This window comes from Tubulanus polymorphus, chromosome 5 (assembly GCF_964204645.1).
Source record: "Tubulanus polymorphus chromosome 5, tnTubPoly1.2, whole genome shotgun sequence".
Lineage (NCBI taxonomy): Eukaryota > Metazoa > Nemertea > Palaeonemertea > Tubulaniformes > Tubulanidae > Tubulanus > Tubulanus polymorphus.
Window position 1 is genome coordinate 23,865,833 of NC_134029.1, and position 24,858 is coordinate 23,890,690.

A 24,858-nucleotide genomic window follows, 5' to 3' on the forward strand; every position below is an offset into this window, starting at 1 on the left:
ACCCCTCATTATTGATATTGACTGCAAGTCGCGGCCAGGGATGATGCCAGGCAAGCAATCTACTCACCGACCCCCAACCACCAGCAAAATCCGTCCTACCACCGACTCGACGCATGGTACCCTAGCCCTGTTCGTAAAAAGAAAAAATAAATTCTGTTTTTATTTTCGAAAGTTTTGCGGTATTAACGCCCCGCAAAATAATCGTGTCCGTGAATATTGTTACGCTAGCTGTATTCGCATTCCGCGTCTGAATCCGCGTTTTTATCTGCAATAAGTAAAACATGGTTTTGGAATTTACGGACCGGACTATGAACCGGACTGATCAAACATATCCTATGTAAATAGCAACAACATGATGACATTTGATTCGTGAACACACGTATCCCGCCACAACTACAGTTATTTAGACAAAACGGGTAATACAGCATGCTAGATGGCTGGCTCAATTTTAATAGTTAATAGAACTGCTTCTTGGGGTGCAAATCGCAAGTGTCATTTCCACCAGAAACTTTTTTAAGTCCCAACCAGTCCATCCACGGTTTCGCCCCCAAACAAAGTCCTTAATCTGTCAGTGGTTTAGTTTCACGATCGGATATTTTCACAAACCACATATAACCACATTGGTATTAGCCCATCCGATTATAAAAAGCTTGCCACCAACGATTAGATAGCCTAACTATTTCGTCCCTATGCCCTGAATACGTCAGTCGTTGTTACCGGTTCCCTGTTGTTTGTGAAACGACGGCTAGTAGGTACTGGGGCGAAATAGTCTAGTACCTAGCCGTCGTTCTACAAACAACCCGCAGGGAACCCGTAGCTTGTAGGGAACCCATAACAACGACCGGTATTCAGACTAACTCCTTTCCTGACACTGACAGGTGCTCTATTGAAAAACAGTATAATGGAAAGTGCAGCTTTTAACTTGACTTGTAAAGCTAGTTTGTTCAGTTGAACAGATTGTAGCTGAGTTGAAAAGTACAGAACACCGATGAATCCACAATTGCATTTGCGTGTTTGAATAACTAGTTCAGCATAGTTAAAAATCTTTGGCTTCCTGCTGTTCATTTCAAGTCACGAAGAGTCAAGAAAAGATTGATCTATGATATGAATAGTCACTATAACCATTGATGAAACACTATAGGCCGTGTTGTAATGATATACATAGAGAATCTCACACTAATAAAATGAGAAAGATGAAGTCCGAAAAATTTCCTTTTTCAAGCTCTGCCCTAATAATTTATAATTGATTCGTCGTTTCGACTCTAACCTATTAGTCATCTTAACAAATCATCTTAACAAAAAATTAGTTCAGTTTTAAACGATGTTCAAACATCCGTGAGGGCCTATTCACCCTTACTTTTAGGACCGTGGGCTCAGTTTTACTTCTCTTAAAATAAAATCTAGATTAACGTAATTAATGTGGTACTGGTACTGGAAATTGTTTTTTGTAAATCTTGGCCTAGGATTTGAGTTTGAACCTTCTATCATGAACACGTATTAACGGCCTGTCAAACATTCAAACCTGAGCGAATGCTTTATGTAATCGATACCTTAATCTATTATTTTTCTGATTCCGCAATATTTTGATAGACTTTGTAAGAAGATGGCTACGAAATCCAGAGCTAAAAGGAAATCACGGGATTCATTGATACAGAACTCTACTGAGGATAGCGATGTTATAAGTGGTAAATGTGGCAAAAACCTCTTGATATATGATATGATGATATGATGTATCTATATGTGCTTTCTGTTTTTGTTAGGCACCAGAAATGAAGGCCTCGTTTCATCAGCAAGTAGTTTGATATCAGTACAAGAAGCTGAAGAGAACAATAAAACTGATAATGCACCAGTGAGTCAATCCATCATACCAAATATTCATAAAGACTACTTAATATGATGGTTAAACAAAATATCTCGGAGATTCTCCATCATTGGTAGATATGGCTATGTTCTCAAATTGGCAAAGCTTAAGCCTTTATTTTCAAAATCTCTGGGCTGGGACCCCCAGTTACGTTGAGTCTTCGGCCGGGATCAAAATTTGCCCTTAATAAGATCTCTATCTTCCATGTCAATGTGAAAAATACTATTAAAAATATTGTCTAGAAAATCCCTGGGTCTTCCCCCAGGTATCGAATTGGAACTTTGGGAATCTGAATCTGCACTTTGATCATGGTTGGGAAAATCAGTCTGTAAGATTTCCTGTTTTACTTTTGACAGAAAAATGCCGAAAAACTATCGAAAGAAGGGGCGAATGAGGCTGAAAAACGAGAAAGCCAATTACGAAAGCAGCAGCAGAGAAACGTAACGGAAAGTGTAGAACTATCGGAGACACCAAATACTTCTAAAACTATCATGGATGGTGAACGTTCAAAACCGAGCACGCCTATCGGTAGTAAGATTGACTTGTTGAGTGGATTGAGAAAAAATGTCGTCCATCCCGCCCCTGTTGGTAGCTCGGTTTCTTTGAAATCAGACGCAAACTCTAAATCAGGTATTGTAGATATTATCAGAGCTGTGGCAAGCTTATTTCACATACAATTATTTACATTGAATAAAAAATATAGTTTGAAGTAAATGAAATAAATGCAATATATGACAAGTAAGATTTGGAATGAAGTCACCTCTCACTACTTTAATGCAGTGATCCAGTTGTAATAGCACCAGGAATTATGTAAGATTATATATAGTCAACAGGTTGGCGCCATTTTCCTGGAAATCGGGGAGATTTTTTCATTAGCAGTCGGGTAATAATCAGGGAATTTTGTAAAAAAAGTTTTAATCATGGAAAAGTCAGTGGAAAAGTCAGAAAAGTTTGTTGAGATTGCTAGATCATGCGTATCGTCGAATAGTTTCAGTTTATGTCTTATATATTTGACGGTGTTAATCGATCGGATTCTTAGCTGTTCAAGTCAACGTGCATAATAGGGGAATAGTCTGGGGAAAACAAGTCAAATAAATGGCCACCATGATTAAGTCAGTAATCATTTTAAGAAATACAATAGAAAAAGTCAATTTTTAAGAGAATTTAAGAAAAATAAATCTACTAGGCCCAGTTTCACAAAAAAGTTAAACTCTAATTTTTGTGTCATTTCATAGATTTGAGGAGTTTATTTTCGACGCGATCGGAGACGGAATCGACGTTGATTCCTCGCGGTGGAGATCAACACGCGTACGTTCCGTATTTATACGCGAAGAAATGCGTCATCACGATTCTCGATGATATGCAGAACATGAAGACAAAACACGTCGAAATTATCCGCGACATCGAAGGGAATTTTCGCACGATCGAGAAAGAATCGCAGGTAACGCATCAGTTTTAAAAACATTGTCTAATTAGAAAATATATTTTATTTAGAGTTTGATGTATAATAGATTGATAAATAGATTAGAAAATATATTTTAGCGTTTGATTTATAATAGATTGATATGACCCTGTTGAATAAATTATGCAACTGTTAAAAACTGTTCAGATTGTCAAGATTGTAAAAGAATCTAAAAGCAATTCTACGGTTGTTGTAGCTAGGCCTTAGACTTTATAATTGATATTTACATATGTCCTCTAAAAACTAAATCAGAAAACTTCAATTTTCTTTCATCAGCAATTTAAACCTGATCTTTACTGAGAAAACTAAGAAAACAAGAAATTCTTACATATTGAACGTATTCTTGAGTTAATTCTCGTGATTTCTCTTGTAAGAACCAGAAATTTGAAAATATCTGTTGCTACAAATTAAAACCCATTAACTGTTAAATTCTGTTAAAGTGGCTCGGCCAGTGTTCAATTGATTTTGTGAAATTTGGGCTTGCTTCAAAATCTAAACAAAATTCTAACCAGTGAGCTAAAAGGTAGCTCAGACGAGTTAATTCCTGCGATACGGTTCGGATTGCTCTTCAAATCTTAATCAATTAAATCTATTTTTCCGTAATAAATGAAGCGAAATATTTCACCGATTTCGCTATCCAATCTCTTAATCGCATCGGGATCGAGCTGCGCTTCGTTGTATAGTTGATTATACGTGTTGAGACAATAATTATTCTTCCAGTCGAATTCCCGGACACAACTTGCGTTACGTTGATTGAAGTCGCAGTGATTCGGGAAGGTTATCATGTTCGTTTCGATGTGAATGAGTTCTGGGTGAAATAACGCTACGCCGTACGGTAATTTCTCCGTATAATAAGCCTGTTCTTTCATATCGGCTTCGACCTGATTCGAGTCGCACGATCTGTATACGAGATCGATGAATCGCGATTGCGGCTTCGCGATGACGATTCCGTTGCTAAGATACTCGTCGTATTGCATTGCCATTGTTGTATCGTACGTACGAAGCGCGGCGAATGATTTTAAAGTCATCACGTTCAAATCGACGTAAATACCGCCGTATTCGAATAGAACTTGCAAACCCATAAAGAACGCTCGATCAACGGCGCGCAGCAGTTTCATTCCGAGAACTTCACGCGGCGTCTTTATCCGTTTAACTTTTAAATTCCGTATCCACAAAACCGTTTCCGACCACCATTTCCCTCTGGGAGGTTCTTCGCACCAGAAATAGATCGTCTCCGGTTTATTGAACTTATACGCGCTTAAAACGCTTAAGAAATGAACGAAATGAAACTGTCGGTTACTGGAATCATTCGGCCACGTGTAATGCATTATGTTCGGCACGATGTATTGTTTATGCGGAGTTGGTTGATAGAAGTTGTAGTAGATCAGATGAACGGCTTTGATTCGCTGTGACCTATACGCCGGATTTACGCTCCAGTTGATCACGTAAAAGATCCCAAAAACTGCACAGAATAGTCCGATATAATTCACCGCATTTCGGTATCTTGTCCTCATCGTCAGCGTCGAATCCTTCATCTAGAAATAGTAATACACGCGGAAATGTGATATTTCACAACCTAATTTATGTTAAATGTGTAAGAACAACTAAAAAACTGATCCTGATAAAAGTTAAAATGAGAAAAATATGCTAACCTGTTTAAATCAGAGTTTAAAAACGAAATACCCGCTAAGTGCCTTTCAGGCGACAAAATAAGACAGGAAGTAGAAGATTATCGATATCCTCTCAACCTGATTACATATACATGACATATAGTAACTGATACTAACAGTGTATTACACAATTGACATATATTGCCACATGTTGCATTCTAGGCTTCTAGTTTGGTCATCATTGTCATTTAATGAAATGAACCTATTGATTATGCTCATAGTGTTTATCATTACTGAGGCTTCTAGTTTGGTCATCATTGTCATTTAATGAAATGAACCTATTGATTATGCTCATAGTGTTTATCATTACTGTTTGAAGTGAAGTGGTGGTCTAGTCAGTTGATTTTACTCTTTTAAACAAAGCTATTCGTAATAATGCAGTCACAATAGAGAATGAGGTTTTAATCCAGGTACAGATTTGAATTTTATCAGATAAAAGAATTTTAAAAAACTCACGGTTTCAGACATTTTAAGCTCCTCTGATGCATTCGAGAAGAAAAAGACTTGCTTTGAATTATTGAATAAGAGAAATTGATTTCAAGGAGTTTTTCCATTTTTTGTAGAACCAGTTTAATCAATTCATACTGAGTTTAAGACAACAATATGGCAAGAAGGTGACAACGTTCCGACAAGTAATCGAAGCTCACAGGACTGAATTGCTGAGAAAGGAACATTATTGGGATGAAGCTTTAATTGTAAGTAACTATATTTCTATTTCAATATCGGTTTCAGTTTACCAGTTGATAGTTGATGGAAAGATACGTTATCTTATGAGCAACTTATCATCGAGTGATCCTTTGGTCCGGTTCCATAAAAAGGTTAATCTGGAATCAAATTTTTAAATTTCAACTTGAAGAAAAACGATACCAACTAAATCAAACATTTTAGTTTCTCACGGTGGGGAAGCTGAAATATCGACCTTACGTATTTAAGGCAGATGAGCCGTGCTCAAATTAAACAACAGAAAAAAAAGAATATTTATGACTTTCGCTTATTCATGAATATTTTTTTAATCAGCAGACTGTTATGATGATAGAAGTAAGAATGTATTACCTTTCTTTATATTCGCACACAGAGTTTGAGTATGAGAAACAAAACGCTATTGGAGGAAAAACGCCGGTTGTTGCTGTACATACAATCACTTACTGCACGCGCGCTCATTGAAAAACAGGAGGCAGTCAATAGTTTAACGTCAGACATCGATGACAAAACTCAACAGCTGAATAACGGTGTGTACTGTTACAGTTTTTGGATATACAGATTTTTGTTACGCTTTATGATTCAATTTCCTAATCACGATTGCATTATGTTAATTGAGATTGTTCTAAACGAAATGTTTCGTTATGTAACAAATGATTTTTTATCAGCGCTTGCCAGGTTCAACTTCGTTGTCGGATTCGATTTTGTGATTTCTATTTTTCAGTTTAATCCTGTTTAACCTACAGGATCTAGTTCCACAGTTGCTGAGTTAAAACGTGGAAAATGGACTCAAAGAGAAAACTCACACTCACAACTATGGAACTGGGTCCAGAAGCAATTCTTGTCATTAGTTTACTGAATTAGTTTGATAGCATCCCTGTATTGTTTAAAATATTTTGAATACATTCTTCTGCTGGTTTGATTTTTCTGGCAATATGGGGCACCACTGCTATATCTTGCGTGCTGAACTGAATAACTTTCCATTAGATAGCAGTTACAATTCATGAATTCTGAATTCAAATTTAAAACGTGCCCAATAACCAATTCTTTCCTCATGCATCTGATATACCGGTACAACTGCACTGTTGTAGTTAGAATATTATACAAACATTGCCATAATTTATTGATGCCATCTATTCTAGTTACACAATCATTAAAAGAACGTGATGAAGAACTTCTGGCAAAGAAAACTGAAATTGAAAATTTCACACGCGATAAAAAAGTAGGTATTTTTGCAATTCAATTTACTAGTAATGTAAGTGATCATTTTTCATTAGTTGTCAGCAAAATGAGGGTCTCAACTATGACTACATCGAATCAATGAATTTCGTATCCACATACAACTAGACACATTTTTTTAAAGTATGGAAATTGTCCTTAAACGATAATCTAATTAAGTTTGATTTCTACATACATCGGTTGCATACATTTTTTAGTGGAAAGTCGTCATGTTTTGATTGCAATCTCTATAGATATTACAAGGTGAACTCGATGCTGAAAAGTCTGAAGTTGCCCGCTTGAAATCCGAGTTAAATGAAGCACTAAATGCAGTTACAGCAAACAAAGTAGAAGTTGTCTCTACGACAGCTGCTGTACCTGTTCCTGCTGATGTCGTAATTACTGCTAGCGATGAAGTAGATACTGGTGCTGCTGCACCTGCTGCACCTGCTCTGCCTGTAGATACAGGTGCCGCTGCACCTGCGTCCGTAGATACGGGTGAAATAATCAAACCGGTTGAACTCGTACCTATACCGGCTGTTGCTCCGACGGTCGTGAAGGTTATCGACAATCATCAAATCGATGAGTTGACTCAACGCTTGGAAGATTTAGAGTCTGATCACGAACAATTGTCAGAAGAAAAAAATAGAATTCAACAAGACTTGAACAATGCAAACATGGTACGTTAGTTAAAGATCTTTGAAATACGTGTAAATGATTTGAAGTAACAGATAATTTTAAGTACCGTACGATTCTGTGAACGTGGTGAGTGGTGATCTAGGGGTTGACGGTTGTTTGGGTGGAACACATATTGCTATTTTCTAAACTGAATATAATTTCAGTTGATCGCTACGTTGGAAACTAAGAATGAAGTATTATCTGAACGCGTGTCAGATTTCCAAACTCTACAAGCTCAAGTAACGGTTTTAACAGCTGCAGCTGCTATCGTTGATCAGGAGAAAGCTGATGTAAGTACTGATACATTTCAGCTTTATCAATAGTTTCCATTATATCGTCATAATATCATATAGCGTTTTTTTCAATTTAGGAAAAGTTAAAAAAAGTTGAAAACGACAAAGCGTTGATGAAAGAAGAGCTCGAAAATATCGATAAAGACTTAGACAAATGGGAAAGCGAATTTAAAGATAGAGAAGGAAGGATGCCAACTGAGAATGACAGGTAAGTGAAAGTCATGAATAAAACAGTTAAAGTTATCCTTCTTTAAATTCTTAGAATTACGCTTAAAATGTATGATGTATGTATGTATGTAGGTCTGAAGGGATACAAGAGATTTACACACAGAAATATGAAGTGGCCGGGATGGTAGAGAATTTGAATAAACAAGTTGAAACACTTGAACAACTGAAAAGTGGCCAGGTCAGTACAAACTGCACTGTCATTATAGTTATAGTGAATGATAATAACTGCATCTACAGTCTGTACGCTTTATAGAAAAAGTAGCTGTTTTCAGACTGTGTTTAAATACATTCAGATCATCAATTGTTTGTGTATATTGATTGTAGATCCCCGAAGCACCGAAACCTGAAATTGCTGCTCCTGAAATACAAGTGAAAACAGTTGAAGTATGTTTTAAACAGCGAGTGAATGAGTTCATTTCTCAAATATATAAACATAAAGTATAGATACCAAAACATTTTATGATTAATTGCGTATTAATTGAAAATTTACATATTTGTCGTTTGAAATGTATGAAGTGAGCTGTGAATCACTGTTAACTATAAATCACTTTCGCAGGTTCTGGTACCCGATCCAGTTGTTTATGAAAAACTGATTAAAGCTAAAGAAAAGCTGTCCTCGCAACGTAAAGAAATCTCGAATTTAAAGAATGAATTGGAAGTTGCTAGAAAATCAGCTCCAATTGCTGATAGTGTTGTGGCCCCGCTGGTTAATCCTCCCATCTCAACTGCTTCTAGTGACAATACAAGCCAGGTAAAATAGTCAAAAAGTTGAGCAATCAAGCATACCCTCTAGGGCGTGTCCAAGGAGTCTGGATACCCTTTTAATTTTTGATTGACCTTACCCATTGAAAGCACTACGTGTATTTGCAATTTGTATACCAATACATGTTATATTACCTGGAAGCCTGTTTGAATGCCTACTTGTACCAAATTTTCGGGTACGGATCCAGATACCTTCCTTTAACCTCTGGAAATGCCTTCATCTTTTCCTAAATCCACCCTCACAATCGATGAATATAGATGTATAATTTCAGGAAGCACGAGTCGATGATAATCGTATAATCGAGTTAGAATCATTGCTCGCTGAAGAGCAGGCTGCACACGCCGCCACTCTAGAGGAACTGGAAATTCTGAAAGCTCAACAAGATCAAGAAACTGTCGCTGATAGTGAGGAGGTTATAGGGGTTGTAGAGAAAAATCACCAGCAAGAAATGAAAACCAAGGAAAAGGTGCATACCTGTGTATATACGCTGTGATCGTCTGTTCATATTTTGATTTATATGGTTTTGTATCACGACTGACAAATTGTTTATATCGAATATTTCAGGAAATTGAAAATCTTAAGAATGAGATCACTCAGTTGGAAGATGAACGTCATAAATCATTACCAGCGAGTGCTATAGCTGAAGTGAAGAAACTAAGAGAACGTGTGGTAGGCTTTTATTACGAGTTTTGAATTAATGTATATGGTTCAGTACTCGCAAGTAACTTGTCGGATTTTTAAGGCTATACAAAATCAATCCTTTAGTTTCACAAGTAACGAATGTGATGTCAGAAAAACTTTTGAAATCATTTCTTGTCAATTTTTAAGGCTAGACAATATTGATCGTATCTCAAGTTGTTGAAGCTTAATTGAAAATTTTATATTCATATCTTAGTCTAAGGTTGAGAAAGAAAAAGCCGCAGTCAGTGCGTCGAAGAATGCTTTGATCAATTCTGAGGCACAGATGCAAATGAGAGTGAAGGGCCTGGAAAGACTTCTGGAAAAACAGAAAAAAGATGCAGCAGCTGCACCTGTAAGATTCGATGAATGATACTTATAGAGGGAATCTTTGTTTGAATTCATAATCGTTTTCAAATATACTCCAAATATACTCTATTCTTTTGCTATATAGAAAGTTGGCAAAGATTCTGGAGCTGGTAAAGATCAGAGTGCTGGCCTTAAACGGGAAAATACCGAACTTAAAGACCAGATTCGGCAGCTGGAAGCGCAACTGAAGAGAGCGTCTGCACCTGGGGCAGGAGCTGGTGGCATGGATCTAGTAAGAACTACATATAATAAACAGCGAGTTCTCTGCGATAGATTGAACATTGAAATGATTAACACTATTTTCTTCCATTGATAGAAACAACAGAAAAAGCAGGAGAAAGTATTGAAGGAGTTAGAGAAGAAATATGAGTTGGAGAAAAAGAAAGCTGAACGAAATGATGATAATTTCAAAAAACGTGATGAAGAATTTGTGAATTTGAAGAAGGTATGATTTTTGAAAATCTTTATAAAAAGATAATTTGATAATAATTGAAATTTGAAAATGTTTATTAGTTGTAAATCGGTAATTAATCGAAAACACTTTTTGTGACTTTTCTTTATGTAGGAATTCGATGATATACAGAACAAACTGATGAAATTAACGACCGAGATGGCCGCCCTCGGAGAAGCAGCCCAAGCCGGACAGGACGCCGCTGTGAGGTTGAAAGAAATAGAATCGGAAGCAAAAAAATTGCGACAAGAGAACAATGAACTGGTTGAAAACTACAATAGTGAAAGGGTGATTACAAACACTAACAGCAGCTGTTTGAAAAGTATGTCAAATGTTAGTTTCTGTTAGTTCAATATCTCAGTGATGTATTCACAGGTATTGAGAAAGAAGTATTACAACATGGTTGAAGATATGAAAGGAAAGATTCGTGTATATTGTCGAGCTCGTCCGTTGAGTAAATCTGAAACTGGTCGCGTAAGTTTCACGGCGAAGTTTACATCAATGGGCAACCCGCATAACCAGCTATCCCACCAGATGGCGTGATGAGCAGCAGGGCGAAGTTTACATTAATTTGTTCGTCAATCTCATATTGATTTAATCGTTTATGTATTTCAGGGTAATGTGGCGATAATCAAATCTCCCGATGAATACACTATCAACATCAATTCAAATCGCGGTCTGAAAGAATTCCAGTTCGATCAAATCTTCATGCCCGAGTCATCTCAGGAGAAAGTGTTTGAGGATACAAATGTAAGTACCGATCGTGATGATGAAATTAGAACGTCAAACTGATAATAGTAAAAACTGAAAAATTTAAAAGCATCAAAAATTTAACAAAAACTCTGAATTTTGAGGTATGTTCGTCATTCCTTGAAAATGGTTTTTAGTTGAACGCATAATAGAAAAAACCGAAACTTATCAAGAATCCTAGAAATAGATTAAAGAAAATTTGGAGTTCTTAATAAATTTTTAATATTTCCAATGTTTTGAGACTTTTTCAGTTTCGTGTTTATTGTGAATTTCTACCGTTCCATTAATGAGAAATGGCTGTAATGTTTTAATTGTAGAATCTGATACAATCTGCAGTGGATGGATATAATGTATGTATATTCGCGTACGGTCAAACCGGATCTGGTAAAACATTCACAATGATCGGAGATCGAGAAGGCAATTTCCCGGGTATCGCTCCGCGAGCTTTCAACAGAATATACGATCTCATCGAAGAGAACAAGTAAGATTGAAAGCGTTATTCATTCGTGTGCGTTTGTATTCGATACTTTCATCGATTAATTCTCTCTGAATTTCAGGTCAAAGTTCACATTCTCGGTGTCTGTTTACATGATGGAACTTTACAACGATAAACTGCTCGATCTGTTTAGTAAATCAGGAGCTCATGATGTAAGACTCCTTTCATTTACTAGTGACTTCTCAAAATTGATCCAGTGTAGCCTCTGACCTCTTGGGAAACTCTTGAAATTTGACATGCTTTTGACCACAGCTTTCTTTATCATGATTAATTTTAAACCAAGACATTTCTGCTGAGATATTTGATGGAAAAATCGGTGAAAACTTAAGGAATAAGGAATCTGTAAAAGGAGGAAAGAGGCTAATCTATCTATACATTGTTTTTGAGTTTAAGCTGCATGTTCATTCCTCTTGGTTTTAGGATCGTATGGATATTAAGAAAGACAAAAAAGGTCTCGTGTTCGTTCAAGGTGCCGAAGTTAAAATTGCTGCCAATGCAAAAGAACTGAATTTCATCTTTGAGGAAGGGTCTAAAAATCGTCACGTCGCGTCTACTAGTAAGTCATTCTAACTTTTTATCATCACATCACTGCTATTCCTATTCTCAGTTTGATAATTGTTTTACCATCGTTTATTAGAAATGAATGCTGAAAGCTCCAGATCACATTTGATTATCGGAATCATCATCGAGAGTACTAATAAATCCACTGGTGCCGTCCTTAGAGGAAAGGTCTGTTAATAATGCACGTCGTCATCTTTTTTCAAAATAATCCAGGAATTTTATGAGGCTCTTTGTTACTGATGTTTTACTGATATTTTCTATAGTTGAGTCTGGTTGATTTAGCTGGCAGTGAACGTGTGGCTAAAACAGAGGCCAGTCCTGAACAGCTTAAGGTAATGAGATTGATTAACTAATGTCTTCTCAGTGTAGAAAGTAAAGAACAATTCCACAATTGACCGATACTTAACGTTTATCATTCTAATGGTTTTAAGATTTATCTAAATCTCATCATAAGAGAAACAGAAATGATAACTGTTTCTGTAAAGGCGAGATAAATCTCAAAACTGTCAGAATGACAAACATTTGGCATCATCTCAGATCGTTCATTACATTCTACACTGAGAATCGATCAGTTTATTGTGTCGTTGTTCGTCTAAATCTCATCATCAGAGAACCAGAAATGATAGCTGTTTCTGTATGAGGATCAGATTCACTTAAATCTCAAAACTGTTAGGATTATAAATTTAAAAGATATCATCAATTGGCCATAAGCTCGAGATCAATATGAAGAATACAGTATTCAGGGATTATCAATCGGAAACTAATGTTTATTTTGTTCGATATTATTTCAGGAAGCGAACTCGATTAATAAATCACTGTCTGCTTTGGGAGATGTGATTTCGGCGTTGTCGAGCGAACAAAGTTTCATACCTTACAGAAACAACAAGCTGACGATGTTAATGCAAGACTCACTCGGGGGAAACGCAAAAACATTGATGTTCGTCAATATATCGCCAGCTGATTATAATGCAGATGAAACTGTCATCTCTCTCACGTAAGTTCCTTTAACTATAGTAAACTTCGCCTAACTCCGACATCACCAACTCATACTTATGTCCGATGATGTTGTGAGTTAGTATTGTGAATATAAGCTGTCCTGTCAACTGTATGACATTTACTGTGTATTCAAGTTTCATGATAACATGATCATAACATTTCATATGACGTGCATTTTTGATTCTTGAAGTTTGTGAGAATAAATGAAATGTTTTGGTTATTTTACATATTATATGTTATTCTAAATATTATACGGTTGAAGGGTCAACTAACATTCATAAAACCTTGCCTAACAGTACTGCACGGACCAACTAATCACTGATCTCAGTTTATCCTGAGTTAGGTGAAGTTTACGGCAGTGAAAATAAATCGTTTGTCGTTGAAAGCCATTTCTTTGAATAAAGCTGTGAATTAAGAGAAGGCAAAACAATGTTTTCAGATACGCTTCGAGAGTCAAATTGATCACTAATGACGCTTCAAAGAACGCCGACAATAAGGAAATCGCTCGATTGAAAGGGGTAGGTTTACTGTTCAGTTGATGAATATTGGAGTAGGTAAAATCTCTTGTCAGATTTACTCATCAAGTTATGATATTTCTTTGCAGATAATTGACAAAATGAAGAAAGGAGAATCTGTTGACGAAGAGCTTTAGTTTGGTAAACGCACAGTTCAGACCTTACGCAGACTACGAGTGGTTTAAAATCTCTTTGATTTAAGAGCTGATAGCCTACAGTATATGTTATGTTATATTCCTAAATGTAATCACATGTTTACTAGGAAACACACTCTGCCTATATGTATCTTTAGCTGATCTCACGCTTCATTTAACCGAAGTACTGATAGTAAAAAAATGATTATATAAATATTTAGCTGATGATTCATGTGCAATATGATGGTGCCAGATTTATATGAATTGGTTAACAATTCAATTCTGCAGTAAAGCTGACAAACATTTACTATTTGAGCAATCAAATCAATTCCGTCCACAATTATATGACATGTTGTAGTATTACTAATTTTAGATCAAGTTAATGTTCTATGATTGATCTCTTGATTTTATATCGATATCTTTTACAAAATATCATGTGCAATAATCATATGTGAAATGAGCCTAAAAGTATTGAAAACTGGTATTACAAATAATGCTTCAATTAAAAGGTTTATCAGAAAGTGAATCTGCTGTGATGATTATTATCTGCTAGATGCAGTACATTTTCTGTATAAAATTGTTTAACTAAATCTTATGAATAAAATCAAACACAAACCGCTGGTCGGTTTATTATTAGTTTAGTATTATTGTACACACAAACAATGTTTTAGTCTTCTAAATTCTTTGTTTCACAGAGACTCGACTCATACATTTCAGGAAACAAAAGGAACTTATTTCTCTCTGGGAATTTGATGAAACACTGGCAAATGGTGTGTATGTTGCCCGCAAATCGTCTTTTTTTCTCTATGCCTCTTGTCTAGTTTCTGTTTGGTCAGAGCTGGTCACTTGGTATGCAAATCATCCACATTCTTAACCCAAATCCTAGCCTCTGATTGGTCAGAGCTGGTCACTTGGTATAAACAGACTCCACATGCTTAACCCTAACCCTAGCTTCTGATTGGTCAGTGCTGGTCACCTGGTATGCAAATCATCCACATTCTTAACCCAAATCCTAGCCTCTGATTGGTCAGTGCTGGTCACCTGGTATAAACAAACAGATTACCACATGCTTAACCCTAACCCTAGCCTCTGATTGGTCAGAGCCGGTCACTTGGTATAAACAGACTCCACATGCTTAACCCTAACCCTAGCTTCTGATTGGTCAGTGCTGGTCACCTGGTATGCAAATCATCCACATTCTTAACCCTAATCCTAGCCTCTGATTGGTCAGTGCTGGTCACCTGGTATAAACAAACAGATTACCACATGCTTAACCCTAACCCTAGCCTCTGATTGGTCAGAGCTGGTCACCTGGTATAAACAGATTATCACATGCTTAACCCTAAACCTAACCCTACCCTCTGATTGGTCAGTGCTGGTCACTTAGTATAAACGAACACTTTACACTGGGAAAGCTTACTGCTACAGAAAACTGGTAATTGGGTTGGAAATGGAAAAGATCGTGATTGCCGTGTGTAAAATCCTTCAAGCGTTCATCATCTAAACCAAAAAGTCTTGCTCATTATGTTTACGATAGATTTTTATTTTTTTGACTTTATGTTAAAAACATTCATATATACATTATTTTTACCTCTTACAACATAATCAAATACAATTCCCTTTTCAACTAACTCCCCCCGAGATGCCGCTAGAGATATTTTACACTAATCATTCAATTCACTTTAATAAAATGCAGGATGAACAGAAATGTAAATAGTGTTCACGGTCTCCACAGTTTCAGCAAACCATCTTCCGAGAATGTGGCTATCATATTTTGATGGGGATGATGGGCGATACCGATAACATCTTTTTCATGAATCTGGAAAATTACAAAAATATTCCTCGTAAAATGACTAGATATTTTGAAACGAGGTTATTGTAATAATAGCATTAGTTGTCGAATAAACACTATAATCCGTGTATACTGTGGATAAATGAAGAAATCCCACACTTCGCATTTAAAATTATACGATCAAATTTATTATTATGAAACCACAACATTTCGGCTGTTGACTAACATTCCACCTGATGATGGCCGTTAGTCACCAGCTGAAACGTTGTGGTTTCATAATAATAAATTTGATCGTATAATTCAAATTCGAAGTGTGGGATTTCTTCATTTATTTAATAATAGCATTCTATTCTAGTCCAACTCACAGTCAGCGTTCTTTCTAGTTTGCCAGTGGTAACACTGAAACAATAGAGCACCATATCCTCTCCAACGCAGTAGATCCATTCACCTCTCGGTGACAATGTACACGAGACGAAATCACCACCTTCACGTTTACCACTAGAGAAACTCCTGACAATCTGAAACAAATACGGCACGCATTATTATATAGATCTTGGAACTAAAATCGCACGATCAGTACGGATTTAACTTACTTGGCCTTGCATGTTCATTATAGCGACGATATTAGATCGATTACAAACGACGAATTGCTCGACGTTTCTCGGAACTGGATGTATGCTATGAACGGTCGTATCTCCGGTTCCCGTACCTCCCAGAGACTTAAACGTGTTCGTACATTCCGTCGATTTTATCGACCAAACTTTCACCGTTCCGTCTGAACTAGCGCTGTAAAATAATAACAGAAAATTAGTCAGTAACGGTATTCTACTACCGGTAACTCATAATGACTTTAAAATGCCACTGTTCAGTCCTTTATCATGCCACTGTTGGGACCACTGAAAAAGATGGCATTATCACAAATGGTGGTATAAAGAATGGTTGTATATTTCCATTGATTTGAGTAAGATTCGGCAAATTTGTTCTCTGAAAAATGGTGTCATTAAAAGAGCAGTGACATTAAAAAAGATAGCATTATAACAGACTTTGACTGTATACGGTACCTCATTATATGATGACCATCTGGTGCGAACACTACATCATTAACAAATGACGAATGACCACGAAATTCTTTCAATATTTTTCCCGACTTTAAACCGTGTATTCTGTAATAATTAGATGAGAGTTTTGTTTGTTAATTGAAACTGAAATTGAAGACTGATTCACATCGTGTTTGAACGGAATCTTCTACTACCTGATATTCTGATCGAACGAAGCGCTCAACAATTGACCGCTGTCTTTGGAAAAGTTAACGCAGGTGACTCCTTTTGTGTGAGCTTTCTCGTAACGTCGTAAACATTGACCGGTCTGTATCTTCCATACCTAACAATTAATCGATGATTTCGAGCAATTTATGAATTTATAAAACAGCAACTAAACTCTTTCGTTTCCTAAACGCTAAGATTGACCGTATCGCATTATGTAAACTCAGTGGATCTTCATAGACAGTAAGGTGCTGCCCTCTTTTAAATACTAATTGCATAAACGGTAGGTGGTTTTTTGGTCGAACATCGTAATTTCATTGAAGCCCACTTAAAATATGCTCCCAGCATAAATTAAATCGGTACCTTGATTTTTCCATCCTGTCCGCCGGTTGCTAACATCTCTGAATCGCGACTGAAACACATACACAACACGGCATCGTCCATCATCATGAACGACTCTTGCGCCTGGTATTTCAAATCTTTACGTATTTTACCAGTCGTGAAGTTCCAGACTTCGATGAATCCATCCACAGAACCGGTGACTAAATATTGTCCGTCGGGGGAGAATTTTGCGCATTCAATGTGCGATTTCTGACCAAACTGTGAACAAAATCACAACATATTGTTTACTGTCAACTTGAGGCAAATGACAAAAAATTTCCATACATATTTCTCAAATTTCTGAAGATTATTAATGATCCAAACACAAATGGCTTTTGCAGTCAGGGTTTTGACGGATGAGTGAATCCAAAATTCGACCTTATTTTTCCTGACCAAAGTATTCCCTTGATTGGATGATTGAATTATCCCCAGCTGGCTTTTTTCTTAGAAATAGATTCCTTGTATGCGAATCATCAGTCAGTAATTGCAGCATTTACCAAAAATTTGAATTCCCAAATTTTCCCCCCTGATTTTCGAGTGTCAGAGAATTCTCTGATGTTCCCTGATCAGTAAGAACCCTTTGATACTGTACCTTAATCGTTCTATTGAGTTGTGTTGGGTATTTTTCATCCTCTTGTTCGCGTACGGCTGCTTTACCTCTGAATACATCAATAGTTGTTCCCGGTGGTAACAATCCTTGGTGCTGTTGCCATTTCAACGCTTGTCCTAATAACGCTAGGAGACGAGCTGGCGGTACAACATTTACTTCTCCGGATAACGCTTGCGCTATCGCTGCTCGGCGCCTTTCCTTCGTTTGTCCCTCGGGATACGCCTACGAATAAATACACAACGCCCAATTATAAGTACCGGTAAACATCAGTTAAACAGGTTGACCACATTCACCCATTTACAAATCCCCTGATTATTCCATGTGATTACACAAAATTCCCTGAGTGACTGTAGGTTTAAAATGAAGCAATTTAATCATTTTTCATGAATCATGTAATCAATAACATTATCCACATTTCTTCACATTTCGTTTTCCAGGTCAGTGGCTCTCCGGTTAAAACAGAATATTGATCGCCGAACTGTTGATGGAACTTACGTACCTCACGAGGATCGAAATACGACCTCGCCAACATATTCTCGAGGTGAACGTAGCGTTCGGCTTGTGTGGATTTCATCATCAACATCGGATCCGTTTGACGTAATAAAGACCTCGCCGCTCCGAGTTCACGTAACTCTATCAGTTCTATTACAATCTATATAAATAATACAAACAGTTTATAATTCATTCGACCGTTTCACTGCATCGGAAACAATGTTACTGCAAGTTAGGATCCACCAGCTACCAGCGTTCTATCCACATACGTTTTTCCACATTCTCGTTAAAATTGAATAAACTTATCGCTTTAACAGATCAGTTAATGAAACTTGACGAAGTTCATCTTAAGATCAAACTATACTTCCATCAACACACCCGGGAAACTTTCAAAAGATTTTGAATCTATAACTTCTCAACTGACCATTATCATTGAGTTGGAAGGGAGGGCGCTATTTATATTCGTACCTGTTCGTAAAGATCAATTAGTTTAGTATCGGGAAGTTTAAGACTCTGTATAGCCTGAAGTACTGTATCCCAATGACCATTGTTTATATCTGATACGAAACTATCAACAGAATCGACTGTATTCAGTGATATACCACTCTCTTCCTGTAAATAAAAATACATCAACGTACAAATAGAAAATGATTGATGAATCAGCAGTGTGGAGTATTTGAACAGACTTTGGGTGCTTCAGCTGAGTCAGGTTATGGAGAAAATAGGCTTAATGAATCAATACTCAAAGTTAACCCTCCTTTTAAGACCCATATCATCTGGTTTTGTAATGACTGGGCTCCTGAAATCTGTTCAAATAAATAGAAATAAGAGTATTCGATAAATGTAGTTGGGCATAAATACCTGTAAAATGCTCAAGGTTCTGAACAAGTTGTTTTCTTTTAGATACTGTTCGATTAAACGCACCACACTGAAAATAAACAAAACAATACATAAAATCAACGAGATCATCATCACTCACACGTCCACAGACACAGGTCCCGACGTGACCACAACAACATACGCAGCTGGCATGCACCCACAGAGGGGCTTGTCACATTAGCTGGGGGCCAAAATAAAAAATTCGACCCAGTTACCCTGTGCAGTGGAATGCTGGCTTTGATTATAGACCGGAGTTTGTTTCAGTAGACGCTATGCTTGTTTTGCCTTTTAGGCGATTTAAACTCAGACTACCCTAACCCGAAATGTTTGCTCGATTTCCTCAAAATCTTCGCTAAAATTTCACCTAAAACGTATTTCACACTGAGATATTTATTTGAAAAATCGTTATGAATCCTTGAAGAAGGGTATCATTGATAAAATGAAATAAGTATCAGCAAAATAACATTAAAAACTTACTCTGTAGACTCGATTTCCACCGCCATAGTGTTCGATTATTCCGCCAGATGGCGAGTGGAGATACGAGTCATTTAGTTTTGAATATTAACGAGTTTATATTTGTATATTCTTCTATTTACATACATTATCGTATGAGAAACTATCAAATGATGATGATAGAAGAATTAAAATGATTTTAATATATCTTCAAAGGAAATATGTATTGATGTTTCAAATGAATTATTGAACTATTTTGACCGAGATAAAACGGACTTCAGTAGACTGGTTCCCTTGAGATTCACTTGCCATAGTAACCGTTGCAAGGTAGCGACGACCAAGGACAACGTTACGGACGGCGCAATACACCATCATGGCAAATGAAAATCCAAAGGAAATTGTAATAGCAGCAAAAGAACGAGGTATTCTTAAAAATAAACTAAATAGAGAAAGGCTCTATTGAAATTGATGTAATTCAAAACATAAATTTCATTAAAAATTAAGTATCCAACTTCGGGACTGGAGGACTAGTCCACTGCGCTACGCCGGTCTCGAGGGCAAACTCATTTCAATCTTTTCATTCAGGGGGTATCGCCTCTTAAAACAATTATTCTTAAACTTTTAAGACAGCAAGCGCCCGAGGGAGGATTTTATTCTTTGGAAATCTTTTTTCAGGTCCTGGTCCTGGGCGATATGGCCTTCCATCAACCTGTGGTTACAGTGATCATGATTCAACCAAACGAGTTCAGCCGGCTTATACCTTTGGTCAACGAGTAAAAAATCTATGTTAGTAATTACTTATCGTCTTGCTTTCTGCATCACAGTGAAAATGTTTTTCTAATGTATATTAATGAGTCTTATCGTGAATAGGCCCTGTCGTTGGTATGATAACATTTCTTTTAAATATATTTTCGTTGTCAGATGCAAACGACTGTAGTCCGGGACCAGGTTATCACATTGAATCTTCTATTACTCGACACGGCAAAGACGGAACTCCTTCGTATTCTATTCTCGGTCGTCCAAAAAATCTTAGTAAGTTAAATAACGGTTTGTAGAAATCGATAGATAATTAATTTCAGTTTATTAACGAGGTCACGAAGGTGGTAAATTCAAAACCAGAATTCAGGACGAATGATAGTTTTTGGGAAACAGAAAATGCTCAAAAAGACTCATAGAATTACTTAAATCAACTGTGTGGGTTTTGGCTCATTAAATTCTGCTTGATCAGTCACTTCTCGGTACGATGAACACAAATATCTATAGAGTTGCAGTCTTTCGAAGTTACCTCAAAAGTTTTAAAGTTGTAAATTATACTCTTTAGTAAAAATCTATAAATTTCTCAAACTTATTTCCAGGATATGATAAAACTCCGGCTCCGGGCGCTTATTCACCCGAAAAGGTTCATCCTCAAGGAGAAACCCATGCGCCTGCTTATTCCATGTCAGCGCGTACTAGGTACCGTAAACGAGACGCTAATCCGTCACCGAATATTTACCGTCTACCTCCACTGGTCGGTCCGTATCAACCGAATCGTCGTTCAGCGCCCAGCTATTCTATGACCGACCGCCCGATTGTCGGTGGTTTCGCCGAAGATCTCGCTAAAACTCCCGGACCAGGACGATATAACAGCATCGAACCGAACACGATGAAGAGTCGAGCGCCGGTCTATTCGATGCTCGGACGCAGTTTTATGCCCGGCGACAACACGAAGAAACCGGGACCAGGCGCCTATCGTCCAGAATGCGTACATATCAACCGAGCTGCCCCGCCGAAATTCTCGCTCGGAATTCGCCACTCAGAATACGTCACGCCGTTAATCATCGAAGTCTCCGAATAGAAAACGAATGACGTCACTCATGCTGAACTTACAGAAAAAATTACATATTTATTTCATTCGATATTTATCATTTATACAGTATTTTGAGCTTTATAAACATGTACCGATACCCGAGTTAACTTTCATCCAACGTACTATGCCTTATTGTTACACGCAATTTTCTGCGCTTTCGAATAAACAGTAAATTATTGAATAAATGATGAAAAATGAGATATTTCACTCCTTCAGTCGGATATAGATTCTCAACGCTCCAACGCTGCAACACAAGTTTGGAAAATCCTCGCAATGGTCCAAATAATGTTTTTATTGTTTGCGTGGAATAGGTGAAGGAATCATAATTAGTGAATATTACTTATTTGAATCAATACAAGGCCGGCTGTCACTGAAAATCCATTTTATTCCGGAGACACATTGTGCGCATTGAAACCGATTGATCGATGCATGTTTTGTCCATTTCGGGACGTAATAACCTCATAAATTATCGTATCGTATCAATCGTTATTTCATCGAGTCCCGGTTTATATTCAAAGCTTTGATTTGAATCGACGATGCGAAGGCGATAAGAATATTCATCATCGTTAATAAATATATGATTGATCTTTACACCAGCTGGGTTTCCAGAAAGCTGAGAGAGTGCCGCTTTTATTGCATCGCGCCAATGACCATAAACAGTAACGAACTAGGGGATAATCTATCAGTGAGATATCAGTCACACGGTCGATTCGGCTAACATAGTTTTCCTCAATTTATCTTTACGATTACAATTGCGTATCGATAGACAACAGATTATCAACAATATCACCGATAAAACGCTTCCTACAACATAACAAGAACTTATCACCCAAAACGCGTAATTATACAACCACGGATCGCAATAGATCGGGTCGCCTGGTTCATCGCGAACAGCGTTAAATTTATTCTTCAAACGATATACCCACACATTACCTGCCAATAGAAAACAATACAGGCAACTATCAGGAAGAACCTCATTTCCAACTGATATTCTATGTATCCAAACACACGAAGTTAGGCCATGAAATATCCAATATATAGAATCGTTTGATAATGATCAATTTCAATTTTGCTTTTTGGATGAAAATCTGGCAAGCGGAAAATCTTTCTTTCGTCACATTGTTAGTCATATAGTCTTATGTAAATACTGAGACATTTACTGATCGTGTATTTGTAAGTAAACATGTGTAATGGTCAGAGAGATTCAGGATTAATTCCGTATATAACTCACCGGCCACGAACACCATCAAACCGAGTATATTTACGAATGCCAGTAAGGGACACATTTTAAAGATGCAATTCGTCAGCGGAGTCGCGTGAGGATCGTTCGTACGGAGTGGTTTACATTCGAGTCTTTGCATGATAATCAATGTTATCATCAGTACAGACGGAACTAATGTGACCAGTATTCCTGATATTCCTGCCACCAACATAAATATAGGAACGAACTTCTCCGCTGGACACTGGTCGAGATATGAAGTACCTACAACCAAAAATGAAACATGAAGATGCATAACTCAAAACTCAAAACGCAGCATTTTTTGACTACGTATCTTTTCACTTTTCAAACTATTTTTTAGTTTTTGTAACCAATTCATTTTCGCGATTGAATTGTGGCCCACTCACTCACCTACGATAAACATTGATATTGGTAATGCTGATGATAGACCTAGAGGTATAATAATCCAAACTGAAATATATAACCGTATAACATATTATTAGCGGTATGGATGGATTGTATCCGACTAAATGTATTTGCTTTCGGTGCTTCCTATTTACTCACAAGAAGTACATAGAATAGTTACACATCGTCGCAGGAATTCGCCTTTATCTTCCGATTCTTTTAGCGCTACCTTTATTCGTCTGAATATTGACTTGGATTTCGTCGCTTGATCTTAACACGAAGAAACAAATGGAAAACGTTTATATAGATTATCGATAGAAAAAGACCAGCACCAGCAGCAGCAGCCGAGAGTTCCATCTTAGTTTGAATCATCGTTTGGATCTAAACTATGTATTTTGAAGAGAAATTAATTATCTAACTAACTGTACCTTTAGTCAAGGAGGTATATGACTGTCGAGTCTTCATGTGCTGCATAATATGGTGACCATTTCCTAAATGCTGACTGTATCTCAACTGTGCCATATCCTCCAATCCCAGTTCACTTCTGCGACCAACTAACGGACTTTGCTGCTGAAATTGTTCGCTTGTTGGTCGATAATCCCGAGGAGACAAATTCTCGGCAGTTTGATGGCGATATTCACGAGGATGAAGATAATTCTCAGCCGGGTACTGACGATACTCTCTCCCGGAGCTGCTATCTGACGATAATTGATGCATTTGACGATATTCCCTCGTGAGGCTATCCGGTAATCCAGGCCGATACTCGCGTCCCAGGCTCGAACCTCTTACACCGCCAGCGTAAGCCGATCCGTAACTACTACTCGACATCGTTGGTAGCTGTAAGATGATCGTATCGAAAAATTAAATTAAAGATTGTCTGAAGTTTGAACGCAATCCTGAGGTAGATATATACTAGCAAACGAGACTGCACAATTATAACTTCCTCCGTGCTTGTGAATTAAACTCGAAAGTGGTTTTAATAAGAGTCAATAAAGAGTCGCTCGAGACAAACTGGTTTTAATAGTGACTTTCCTAAATAATTCTCGCACAAAACAAGTTCCCACCAATAGCATGAAGCGCATTAGGTCGATAGGTAAAATATTCATTTTTCAGAAAATCATAAATCATGGAATATTTCGGAATAGCTGCGCGCTGCGAATATTGCAGTTTCTGTTTAGCACGAATAGTGCAAATATATACAAGTACTTCGAGCTGGAAATCATTTACTGGTGCGAGAATTATCAAACAAACTACAGCTCCTTAGAGGCTTTCGAACAAGATTAATTTCCAAAGTTAATCATCTTAATTTAGCTCATCTCGGTCATTTCCAGTTCCGTAAGAAACACGTTCCGTATTCACATCATTCAGTTTTAGCTTACCTTGTCATTTTGTTTCGGCATCGAGGGTGGGCTGCCGTGCACTTGCAGTAGTTTTTCGCACTGCTGTTGATCCTGGTGTTCCCATAACGAATAATCCGGAATCATCATGGCACCACAGACCATTATATTACACTCCTAACGAACCAAACAACCGGCTACATAACACATAACACACGTACGTGCATAGTGCTAATTTCGATCGTCAAATTGAACATCTAGAGACCAAATGTTACCATTTAATTGCTACAGCACACAATGATTATTTGAAAGTCGAAATCAGTTTATCAATGTATCCGTTGGTGTGAAAATAATGTG

The 24,858-nt window shown here is 37.2% G+C and overlaps 4 protein-coding genes across 4 annotated transcripts; 2 read left to right on the plus strand and 2 right to left on the minus strand.

The window, feature by feature from the left end:
* Positions 1–326: 326 nt before the first annotated feature.
* Positions 327–14,433, plus strand: LOC141905115 (uncharacterized). The gene is made up of 30 exons (XM_074793882.1): positions 327–416; positions 1,591–1,685; positions 1,761–1,849; positions 2,218–2,491; positions 3,097–3,302; positions 5,557–5,688; positions 6,069–6,222; positions 6,835–6,914; positions 7,165–7,590; positions 7,753–7,878; positions 7,959–8,089; positions 8,182–8,287; positions 8,434–8,493; positions 8,666–8,860; positions 9,144–9,338; positions 9,437–9,541; positions 9,768–9,905; positions 10,005–10,151; positions 10,236–10,364; positions 10,485–10,658; positions 10,746–10,844; positions 10,986–11,120; positions 11,438–11,601; positions 11,678–11,768; positions 12,037–12,172; positions 12,254–12,345; positions 12,441–12,509; positions 12,969–13,171; positions 13,613–13,691; positions 13,778–14,433. The coding sequence occupies exons 2-30, from the start codon at positions 1,604–1,606 to the stop codon at positions 13,823–13,825; spliced, it is 4,065 nt and encodes a 1,354-aa protein (XP_074649983.1). The 5' UTR covers positions 327–416; positions 1,591–1,603; the 3' UTR covers positions 13,826–14,433.
* Positions 14,434–15,362: 929 nt separating this feature from the next.
* On the minus strand, positions 15,363–19,750 carry LOC141905219 (WD40 repeat-containing protein SMU1-like). The gene is made up of 11 exons (XM_074794034.1): positions 19,716–19,750; positions 19,221–19,287; positions 18,828–18,971; positions 18,367–18,519; positions 17,850–18,089; positions 17,240–17,476; positions 16,867–16,994; positions 16,676–16,777; positions 16,208–16,400; positions 15,980–16,132; positions 15,363–15,641 (listed from the first exon to the last, which is right to left on the minus strand). The coding sequence occupies exons 1-11, from the start codon at positions 19,739–19,741 to the stop codon at positions 15,543–15,545; spliced, it is 1,542 nt and encodes a 513-aa protein (XP_074650135.1). The 5' UTR covers positions 19,742–19,750; the 3' UTR covers positions 15,363–15,542.
* A 314-nt stretch (positions 19,751–20,064) lies between these two features.
* On the plus strand, positions 20,065–21,528 carry LOC141906163 (ciliary microtubule associated protein 1A-like). The gene is made up of 4 exons (XM_074795385.1): positions 20,065–20,113; positions 20,367–20,477; positions 20,613–20,723; positions 21,047–21,528. The coding sequence occupies exons 1-4, from the start codon at positions 20,065–20,067 to the stop codon at positions 21,526–21,528; spliced, it is 753 nt and encodes a 250-aa protein (XP_074651486.1).
* A 144-nt stretch (positions 21,529–21,672) lies between these two features.
* On the minus strand, positions 21,673–24,671 carry LOC141906342 (uncharacterized). Its single transcript, XM_074795589.1, has 6 exons — positions 24,544–24,671; positions 23,593–24,001; positions 23,324–23,434; positions 23,171–23,230; positions 22,772–23,023; positions 21,673–22,473 (listed from the first exon to the last, which is right to left on the minus strand). Exons 1-6 carry the CDS (start codon positions 24,664–24,666, stop codon positions 22,238–22,240), a joined length of 1,191 nt encoding a protein of 396 aa, XP_074651690.1. The 5' UTR covers positions 24,667–24,671; the 3' UTR covers positions 21,673–22,237.
* Positions 24,672–24,858: the final 187 nt, after the last annotated feature.